This window comes from Anolis carolinensis, unplaced genomic scaffold (genome assembly GCF_035594765.1).
Source record: "Anolis carolinensis isolate JA03-04 unplaced genomic scaffold, rAnoCar3.1.pri scaffold_11, whole genome shotgun sequence".
NCBI classification, from domain to species: domain Eukaryota; kingdom Metazoa; phylum Chordata; class Lepidosauria; order Squamata; family Dactyloidae; genus Anolis; species Anolis carolinensis.
In genome coordinates, this window is record NW_026943822.1 from 23,675,859 (window position 1) to 23,687,299 (window position 11,441).

Below are 11,441 nucleotides of genomic sequence, written 5' to 3' on the forward strand. Positions count from 1 at the left end.
TCCTATCATTTAACAAAGTGAGGGTCCCAACCATGGTTAAGACGATGATGGTGGCTTCTCAATCTGTTATAGCCCTCTTCCGCCTTCACACCCGTTGTAACATGTACCATGTTATGTTCTGCCTGATCTGTTATTGAAGACTGTGTCTTGACCGACCTCCAGACATTACAAAAACTCACAAACAAGCGTCTTCCAAGAACTTGGAAGGCCACCATACTCAGACAACGAGGGATCGCCTAAGTACGTAAGTAAGTCCTATCATTTGTATCAATGGAAGGAGATGCGTGAGACCAAACAATGAAAAGGCCATGAAGAGATGGGTCAACTGCAAGCATCGCAAGGAAGATGATTCATGTTGAGAATGCGTGCCTTTCTCTAAACGCCACCACGGCTTGTTCCACCAAATGTAAATTACGTTAATGCCATTAAACTCTCTCCTACCCAAATAAGATGTCTAGACGATGGGAGTGTATATAAAAGTAATGCAAACACAACATTTCATAGGCCCCGGTTTCTTCACCACTGTATTTTGAATTAACTTTACAATCATTTGTCTAACAGTATATTTTAAGTCGATGGAAACCAGATGTGATTCTGGGCGACCCTCCCTTTGCACTTAAGTGTTAAAGGCACGGCCGGAGACAAACCACGCCGCCCCCCTTACCCCCCCCCCCCAAAAAAAAGACATTTTGTGTTTCTTATTCCGAGCTTTTCTTGGGGATAGAATAGGCAGAGACCTCGGAGAGGGGGAGACGGAGAAGTTAGCACCCTTTTTTCCCACGTTCTCAGCTTCAAGAATTCCAGAAATTGAATGAGGTTTCGCTTCAGGTCTGTTCAGTATCCACACGAAGCTCCCAAACGTGCAAGGTAGAATGCGAGGCCTTGCTAATGTACCTCGCAAGGACATCCATCAAACTAAATGAAAAGGAAATTCTTGGCCCAAACTGACATACTATCACTTCTGTGGGCACGGCGGTTGAGCCCCGGCCAGCAATCCGAGTGCATTGCTTCTAGCGGGGGCTCGGAGGCTCTAGATCTGGAGTGGAAAGGCTGTGCAGACTGAGGTCTTCTTTTGTTTGTTTGTTTGTACATTGACGTGCTTTACAAATGTCTCCTATCCTGCTCTAAGTGAATGAGGCCACCCCAGAGGAGGATGGAGAAGGACCGGGCTCCAATCAGAGCCAAAATCATGACAGAAACACAATCCGGACCGTGGTAAGCCATTCATGAAGATCCCAAGGAAGTTATGGAGGCACATCAACCTCCGAGGTGCCATAGATTGAAATGCAAGCAAGAAAGGAAGAGGAAATGTCCTGATACTCATTGAAAACATGCTGATCAAGTTGGACAAACTAGGCTGATTTAGAACTGACAGTGTCACCTTAAGATTGATATAAGTCGGAAGTAGCTTTAAGGCAAATAAATGCTTGGTAAGGTAGGATGCAACAGGAACACAGATGGATAGACTCAATCATGGAAGCCGGTTTGGAAGACGTGAGCAAAACTGTTGATGACCAAATGACCTGGAATGATCTGTCATTCATTCATGTCCTCATAGGGTTGACTTGATAGCCGTTAACAACGAAATAAAGTCACTCAATTTAACTACAGCAGAGAGCTCCAACACTCCTTTTGTGACCATGTTTGTTGTGTTGAACATCAGCAGGTACCATGAATTATTTGTTTTGGAAAATCCTTTATCAACCTTAGATTGGTTTTTGGACCTCATGCTGCCTGGAACATGCTTCGATTTCTGACGAAATCTTAGATTCCTCCAATGTGTGTTCATAGAGACTGCATATTATATATATGGTTGAGCGGCAAAGTTTGGTGGGGAAGGACTTTCCAAACTCTTTTATCGCTATGAGAAGTACCTAGATTTCAATGGGGACTATGTTGAGAAGTGGTATTTGGGTGTGGCTTTCAACTGCATATGTAAATGTTTTCTCCTATACTTTGTTCATTTTTAATTCCAAAACGTAATCTACTTTCTGGATAGCCCTCGTATATGGCTTATTAATTTACAAATCAAACGCAACGTGCTATCTCTTACCTTGAAAAACATTGACAAGGCTCACTAATGGTTATTTCTGCTATATTAACCATATTTATACCACCTTCCCTGGAGAACGTACAGTCTCTTTGAAGATACAGATCTTTACTGGCAAACAAGGCAGACTGTCTAACTTAAACATAATGCAAATAATTTTACAATGAACCTCCCTGCCCTCCACCCCTGGATTTTTCTTCCCAATTCTGGCAAGAGCGGCCCATGTTGAACTTCTACTCCTTTCATGCTACAGAGATGCGCTAAGTAAACAAAAGCCCAAGCTCTGTCTTTTATTTTAGATTCTCTTTCAAGGCAGGACAGAGAGCTCTGTTTGCCCAAGATTTGGATTCCTGTGTCGAACAAGGAGGCATAACAATTGAGGAAACCGAGCCAAGTCATGGAATGAGCCAAGGGTTTGGTGCACAGATACCTAGTCAAAGTATGTGCTTATCATTAACAGAGGAGTATACTATCTTCCTAATGAATACATCTGAATAAGAGGCGGAGTTGTGGAATCATAACGGATGCTTAAAAACTCGATCTCTTCTGGAAAGCCTACCCAATCCCTTTTAACTTGTGAATTTCAGCCTACATTTTATTGGTGTGGTATTGGATTTCGTTATATGTATTTTAATAGTGTTGTTGAAGGCTTTCATAGTCGGAATCACTGGGTTGCTGTGAATTTTCCGGGCTGGAGAAAGGAGAGAATGTTTCTGGAACACGGCCATACAGCCTGGAAAACTCAAAGCAACCCACTGCATTTTAATACTTTAATAGTGTTATGTCTCTGTTTTAACCTTGTTGTACCCCAATTCAAACCACAAGGAGAAATGGGTAATAAACATTATTATATTATTATTATTATTGACACAACGACATAGTCTGACACAGCAAACAAGATAGATATGCTGGATTATTATTATTATTATCATCATCATCATTATCATTATTATTTCTATTATTATTCCTATTATTATTATTATTATTAAAATACCTTTGGTGCACACAGATGTCTCAAGCTGAGAAATGCAGAGCAACCCTGCTTCTTGTAAATGCACGATCTCCAAGTTCCTTTTGCAAATCTCCTATAGTTGAATCTTCCATGTATATTGCCATGTATACATACAGCCCTTGGAATTAGGGATACAAGATCCCCCCGAAAGTGGAAAAACTGCAAATAAAAAGTGGTATTTTTCACCTAAGAGACACCTCTCTAAGCATGTTTAGGGCTCTAGGAAGTTGACTAAATTATTATTATTATTATTATTATTATTATTATTATTATTATTATTATTATCAACAACAACAACATGGAACAACATTTGAAAAAAATCTGTTCCTGGTTTGAAATGTTATTTCCTGTTTAATTATGCAACACTTACTTTGAAAATAGTTATTATACTTCGGAAACTTCCTTTTTGTGGCTGCCACAAACTAGGTTGAATGGGTTGGGAGTCTACAAGATAGTCATTGAAAAAATAGAGCAAAATGTGCTGAAAGATGTCTCTCTCTAAAAAACAAAGTTTTTGCAGTTTAATAAACTTTTTACATGTTTTATGACAATAATAATAAATTAATATATAATATATTGTATATACATATAATATTGATAATATTATAATGGAATACAATATTATATTACTAATAATACAATATAATAATATTAATTATATATTATATATTAAATGTAATACTACTAATATTACCATATAATGATATAGTACAATATAGTAATTTAATGCTTATATTGTGCTATGCTAATAATATATTGCATGTTCATTTGATTTGTAAGCCGCTCTGAGTCCCCTTTGGGGTGAGAAGGGCGGGATATAAATGGGGTAAATAAATAATAATAATTTATTTATAACTCGTCCTATCTCCCCGAGGGGACTCAACCAATTAGGAAATGATATTTATAAACCAGGAACAAAAACCGTGTTACATAGTGTAATTGTTCGTTCCTTGCCTCTCCTGAGGCTCAAGAAAGACCATATTAATCAAACCCACAAATCGGGAGACCAGCCGTACTTCCATCAATATCAAAGGATAATAATAAGACTTTCAAATTCTCAATTTTTGAAGTTATAAACAGAATAATTTATTAAATCCCCAGTCCCCAAAACCCAGTGATATTCCACAGCAGCAGAGTGTCAAGGCAGGAGGGGAAAACCCTGAAAGGCTGAGCACCCGAAAGAGGTGCTTCCCTTAAGACTGGTGTCCCAGCACGGAAAAAGCAGAGAATTTAGGATTCGGTGAAGCCCAGGAAAGGTGCCGAGATATTGGCGCACGGTGTCGATGCGTACAAGGAGGGGAACGAGTTCTCATCTCCAAAAAAAGGGAATATTTTACTGTGAGGAGGAGGTCTCTCTGTGCCAATCTCTACAGGTTTTAAGTGCCCAAGGGTGACATTTTAACCGCCCAGTCAGTGTGTTATCCAAGGAGAGGAAACCTGCGCCTTCTACGATTTCTGGCCCACAACGCGCTGGAGGCAGAGCTTCATGTAGGAATCCTTGTTGCGTATCTCGATCACGGCGTCCCGGACGAGTTCGATGAACATCTGAGGCCAGAGTTTCTGGAAGGACTCGTTTTTCATGCTGATGTCCGTGGCCTCCTTCACCAGATCTTGGATGTAGCTCTGGCAGAAGTTCCTCCTGTCCTTCGTTTCCTGTGCAAGGGGGAAGAACCAGGACAAAAATCCCTTTGGAAGGTTTCATTATAAAAACACTAAAGGTGTATATGAGCTGCTGAACTTGCAGACCGAAAGGTCCCAGGTTCAAATCCGGAGAGAGGAGTGAGCACCCACTGTTAGTCCCAGCTTCTGCCCACCTAGCTGTTCGAAAGCATGCAAATGTGAGTAGAGCAATAGGTACCACTCTGGCAGGAAGGTAATGGCGCTCCATGTATCCATGCCTGTGGCCACATGATCTTGGAGGTGTCTTTGGCCAAGATGCAGAATAATTTCTAATGCCAGTACACTTTCAAATTTCCTTATCCTGATGCTTGATAGGCAAGTATATGCTTAATTTGTGTGGAAGCATTTTAATATGGAATCAAGGGATCAGCATTGTGTATTAAATCTCTCTTTCTTCATTACATCAAGCAGCTTTTTGTCTCTGCAAGCTTTGCAACCAACAGGATCATGCAAAGCCACGCAATGGCTTTATGCAGAGCTTCACAAGTCGGGGCAAAAGGGGAGAGAGAACTCTATTGTCACCTCGTTCAGGCTTTTCTGGTCCAATTACCCAAATCCCCTTTTTATGTCAGATTTCCACAAAGCCCTATTAACAATTTGCCCTTTGGAGGTTGCGGCAGTGTAAAACCCAATGGATTTATAGCCCAGCTGAAACCATGAGGTCATGGGGTGGCTCTTCCAAAACCACACCAAACTGCTTTTAATGGGGAGCGAAAGAGGACAAAATCCCTTGGTCTCAAACTATAATTACTCGTTGTCATTGAACAAAGCTTGCCACCTGCCATGTTTTTATGATGATTATTTGTTTCCGAGTTGCTACGGTTCATACTAACTTCCCTTCGAAAGAACTTCACAACTTATTTAAATAACTTTACAACTTATTTATTTAAAAAAAGAATTGCCCAGGGTGGGAGAAAGAACTCTTGCTTGCCCAAGGCAAGTGTGAATGTTGCCATTGACCAGCTTGATTATTTATTAGCGACATTTATATCCCACCTTTTCTCACCCTGATGACAACTCAGGGCGGCTTGCAAGTTATATTTACATACAATATATTATATTATTAGCATAGCACAATATAAGCATTATATACAGTAGAGTCTTCCTTATCCAAGCTAAACGGGCTGGCAGAACCTTGGATAAGCGAATATATTGGATAATAAGCAGGGATTAAGGAAAAGCCTATTAAACATCAAATTTGGTTATGATTTTTCAAATTAAGCACCAAAACATCATGTTAGACAACAAATTTGACAGAAAAAGTAGTTCAATACGCAGTAATGCTATGTAGTAATTACTGTATTTACGAATTTAGCATCAAAATATCACGATATATTGAAAACATTAACTACAAAAATGCATTGGATAATCCAGAAGCTTGGATAAGCGAGTCTTGGATAAGTGAGATTCTACTGTATTACTATATTGTACTATAACACTATATTGAAATATTATTAGTAATATTACATGTAATATAAATACGCAATTATAATAGTGTATTATTATTATATTGTATTATATTGAGTAGCATTGAATGGACTCACAACATCAAAGTCTGGCTGTTTCCTGCCTGGGGGGAATCCTTTGTTGGAAGGTGTTAATTGGCCCTGATTCATGTATGGAATTACCTCCCCAGGCAGGAAACAGTCAGGCTTTGAAGCTATCAGGCTATTCAATGCTAATCAGGCTGGACAATGGCAACATTCACACTTGCCTCAAGCAGAAAACAGTTCTTTCTCCCACCCTGGACATTATTCCACAAATATATAAACCCCACTTGCAAAGTTTCCAACACTTCACAATCTCTGACGATGCCTGCCATAGACGCAGGCAAAATGTCAGGAGAGAATGCTTCAGGAAATGGCCAAGTAGTCCATAAAGCTCACAGCAACCCAGTGATTCTGGCCATGAAAGCCTTCAACAACACATAGATGAAACTGATTAAAACGCAGATGGCTTCCCGCAACAAAAACAAGCAATTGGGGCTTTATTCTATTTCTTTTCTTATGTATGGCAGGAAGATGAATGCTTGTCCCATTTGGCCTCCTTACCTCTAGTTTCTCCACCTGGGACTCCTTCGTGGTGTAATTCAGAGTCAAGCGGCTGGCGTTTTCTCCTCCGAGTTTTCGCTGGTCGTTGCCATCTTCGCCCACGTTTCCCAGTTTCCTCCCCTTTGCCTCCAAAAGGTAACACAAATGTTTCTTCCTGAGAAGCATCAACAAAAGAGAGGAATTTACTGGTTTGAATTATTGCAGAGAGATCCTTGCTGGCCTTTCATTTGCACCCATCCGCAGATTTATGAGTTCACAATTTATCACATATCCTGTTGCTTTATGCATACAGAATGTTTATCTCTTATCTCACATCTGGAACCATGTTTGTCTATATCTTTGGCAGGTCCAATAAATATTTATCCAGAATGAGAAAAGGAAAGAGGGGAGAGAACTTAAATGAAAATGACACCGAAGAAATATAGAACATTAAAAGAAAAAAGCCAGCTACGTGTTGGAGTAGGAACTATGTCAGAATGTATATGCTGGCAAAGAGTTATTCTCTATTTTTAAGCTGATAGGATCCAGGACAAAATCTCACCAGTGAAAAAGGTAAAATCCAAACCAAAGGACTGCCAGGAGACACCATGGATGTGCACCTGTCTTTGGTCCCTTCTATACTGCCATATAATCTAGATCAGGGATCCCAAACTACGGCCCGCGGGCCACATGCGGCCCATCAAAGCCATTTATCCGGCCCCCACAGCACAAAGGCAGAAGGGGGTTGGGCTAAATGGTCCTATTATTATTATTATTATTATTATTATTATTATTATTATTATTATTATTATTAACATTGACGCTGGAAGGCCATCTGTCAGGGGTGCTTTGCTTTTGGTCCACAAAGGCAGAAGGGGGTTGGGCTAAATATATTATTATTATTATTATTATTATTATTATTATTACTTGGTGGCCAACTATAGTCTGGTCCTCCAACGGTCTGAGGGATCGTGAACTGGCCCCCAGTTTTAAAAGTTTGGGGACCCCTGATCTAGATTATCTGCTTTGAACGGGATTATATGAGTCTACACGGCCATATGGTCCGAAACGTTTACGGAGGGAAAGTATACAGAATGGGATCACTGGTCCGCCTAATGGAATACTGGCCCTCACTTCCCACTGAAATCCTGATAGGTTTATGTTGGTTAAAATTGTTTTTATTTTTAAATATTGTATTGTTCTTTCATTATTGTTGGGGGGGGTTGAACTACAAATAAGACATGTGCAGTGTGCATAGGAGTTTGGTTGTATTTTTTTTTTCAAATGATAATTTGAACCCTGCCTTAGCGGAACCGTGCCTTAGGGACTCTATGCAACCAGAGCAGCTCTCTTATCGGAACCTTTGTATCCAGAGCAAGCGTACACCTCTACCTATATATTTACCTGCTGTCTCCAAGTAACGAAAGCAGGCGGCAATAGGGCACGTCTGAGGAAGCGATGTAGGCCAAGATGCCAAAGAGTCGCTCGGCCATCACCATGTCGTTCTGCGTGACCTGCAGGAGGTGGAAGACAAAGAACATGCAATGGGCTCAAGAAAGCATATTTTAACAGAAGCACTGTTCTGCAAAGGTCCAAGCACTTAAAGCCAGGCTTACTAGCTGATACCAGGCAATTGATAAAAATACCTTGAGCTTCTACAGGTTAGGGGTAGTCTAGCTGGCCATCCCATGGGTCCCAAGGCAGAATATTTGACCCTGGACCAACCACCATTGCCCCTGCATCTTTATGCAGTATATTTCAATTGTGTGACATCTATTCTCTCCACAATTTGACTTTAGGGATGGACCAGACACTCATTGACCCCATACCTGCCAACCTGAGGCTAAAAGACATTGTCCACGTTCAGAAGTAATGCAGAAACATCATTGTTAAGGGTGAATGTGAGCGAGTCATGAACCTCTATGCTCCCTTTCTGTTTTTGCTTTAAATTCACCACAGTTTAGATTATCTGCAGTGAAATTGAGAGGTTGATGAAGTGATAAATATGTAAAATAAATAATTTTTTAGCATTAGGTCCAAATGCTGCATTGCTCAGAACCTACACTGACAGAATAACTCTCATGCATGTGCACAAGTGCATATGAGAATATGCATATCTGTATGTATGTATGTGTATGTATGTGTGATACAAGTTAAGGAGGGTAACAATAAATTATCTTGAGTTTTTTGAACTTTTAAATCACAGAGGGTCACTGAGAAATCAGAAAAGCATTTCCCTTGAATGCACTAGATCGTTCGTTCCCAACCTTTCCCATAAAAATAATTTACATCTAGCTTAAGAAAAACCTGCCCATAGTGAGATAACATGAGTGTGTTTTCCTTTATGCTGCTGAAAAGGAAGTATTTCCTCTTCTTGTCCTCCTCCCTTTGGGAGGTTTCAGCGAAGGTTATTGCTTCAGCCCACTCTTGCCTTCTGCTCCACAATTAATATGTGCCAGAAGAGGAGATCCTGCAATTTATACTTCGTTGTTATCTGATACCACGATCCGTTTGCAACAAATTAGAGTTTCCCATTTTTTGTTCGTTTCAGAGCTTCACGTATGGACAACATCACTTATTTAAAAGCACCAGATGTATCAAAAGACAGCGAGCGAAATTCAATTTTAGACCCATTTTAATGTTCCCACCAAGGCCTTGGCAAACTTTGGTCCTCCCTCCGGGTGTTTTGGACTCCAACTCCCACAATTCCTAACAGCCTCAGGCCCTTTCCTTTTCCCCCTCAGCCTTCTCAGTTCCCTTGTGAAATGGGAGTTTTCCTGAGAAGCCAGATTAGGTTTGAGAACAGAGGGAGTGAAGAATAGGCTTAAGCGGCTGAGGGGCAAAAGGAAGGGGCCTGAGGCTGAAGTCCAAAATACCTGGAGGGCCCAAGTCTGCCCAGGCCTGCTCTAAACCAACTCCACATGCTGAATATGCCAACCCAGGCCTTGGAAACATTCACCTTTCCTTACCTCCATGCCATTTATCTTCTGCAGGTTGAAATGGCTCAGCCGGAAGAGGACGTAAAACTTCCAGAGGGTGAAGGTGACGATGGGGTTCCCCTCCGCGTCCACCGTCAGCTGCTCCAGGCGGCGAACCTGGGCCAAGGCGTTGAACTGCTGCAACATGACCAGGTTGGTCTCCTTGAATTTCAAGTGCTGGGGGAGGGAAGTGGAAACCAAGGAGGAGTTAAAATACCGGGTGGAGCCGCCCTGAGTCCCTTCGGGGAGATGGAGGTGGAGTACAAAAATAAAGTTGTTGTTATTATTATTATTTTTTATTGTTTTTCTAATGTGGATTTTTTATTATAATGGGTATGTTATTGTCATTTTATACTTTTGATATTAATGAAGAAATTGTGGCATTGAATGTTTGCCATTTATATGTATGTTAACTGCCCTGAGTCCCTATTATTATTATTATTATTATTATTATTATTATTATTATTATTATTATTATTACAGATATATAGATTGGACTCCTTTGGCCTTCCGTGACTTGCCCAAAGGAAGAACGAGAAGGAGACTGTACCACAAAGTTAGGAAACTTGATCTTCAGTTTTGGCAGCACGGGAACGATTTCGTCAAAGTCTATGAAAACGAAAGAGATGCTGGCGATGCTGCTGGCCGTCTGGATGCTCCAGTTCCGGTCCAGGGACTCCAGCGCCCCCGAGCCGTACAGGTAGAGCGCCTCGCCGTCGATTTCCACCAAATGAGAGTCCAGGACCGCAAGGCCTTGCGTGGCTTTGCCCAAGAGGGAATCCAGGGACCTGCAGACAGAAGGGAAAACGCTATAATAATAATAATAATTTTATTTTTTTTTACCCTGCTTCCATCTCCCCGGGAGGACTCGGGGTGGCTTACAAATACAGAGCGAATGTACAATAACATCAAGTACCAAAAAACATGCAAATGAAAGTTAAAAAGACATAAAATAAAGTCACAACCAGCTGGGCCGGGCTGTGGCGCAGCTGGCTAGTAACCAGCTGCTATAAATCACTACTGACCGAGAGGTCATGAGTTCGAAGCCCGGGTCGGGTTAAGCCTCTGATCATAAAAAAAAAAAAAATAGCCCCGGCTTGCTGTTGACCTAGAAGCCCCGAAAGACAGTTGCATCTGTTAAGTAGGGAAAATTTAGGTACCGCTTTATGCGGGAGGCTAATTTAACTAATCTACAACACCATAAAACTGCTCACGAGGAAAAGAATGAGGAAGAACAGCCACCAATGGACGGTGAAGCAACAGCTCCCCCTGTGGCCGGAATCGTGAAGCTGGAAAGATGTTAAATGCCTCTGTGTCTGTCTAAAAAACTGAATGTTGTTTGTCTGATGGGATTGAATGTTTGCCATATACGTGTTCATTGTAATCCGCCCTGAGTCCCCTTTGGGGTGAGAAAGAAGGGCGGAATATAAATACTGTAAATAAATAAATAAATAAATAATAGAACACAAGTTTAAACACAGCAATGAAATCATAAAATAAACTGGGCAAAAGTGCACTAAGTGAGACTTGTAAACATGGAGGAAGTTAAAAGTGCTATAAGATCATGGGGGAGAACCTTAAAATGGGGGTGAACCCTGAGGGTATGTGGAAGCAGACTCATTAACACTTAAAAAAAATCAAAATATGAAATCTATATCATCATGCCTAGATTAGAATGCTAAAAGTTGCAT

The 11,441-nt window shown here is 40.9% G+C and overlaps 1 protein-coding gene across 1 annotated transcript in view; it reads right to left on the reverse strand.

Annotated features, from left to right (window-relative positions):
• Window positions 1–4,123: 4,123 nt before the first annotated feature.
• lrrc49 (leucine rich repeat containing 49) overlaps window positions 4,124–11,441 on the reverse strand; it is a 30,289-nt gene continuing 22,971 nt past the window's right edge. Inside the window, exons 12-16 of the mRNA XM_062963314.1 lie at window positions 10,301–10,538; window positions 9,742–9,927; window positions 8,177–8,286; window positions 6,794–6,947; window positions 4,124–4,715 (exon numbers count right to left, since the gene is read on the reverse strand). Of these exons, the coding sequence (XP_062819384.1) occupies window positions 4,509–4,715; window positions 6,794–6,947; window positions 8,177–8,286; window positions 9,742–9,927; window positions 10,301–10,538 (895 nt within the window). The 3' untranslated portion in view covers window positions 4,124–4,508. The remainder of the gene's footprint in view (window positions 4,716–6,793; window positions 6,948–8,176; window positions 8,287–9,741; window positions 9,928–10,300; window positions 10,539–11,441) is intronic.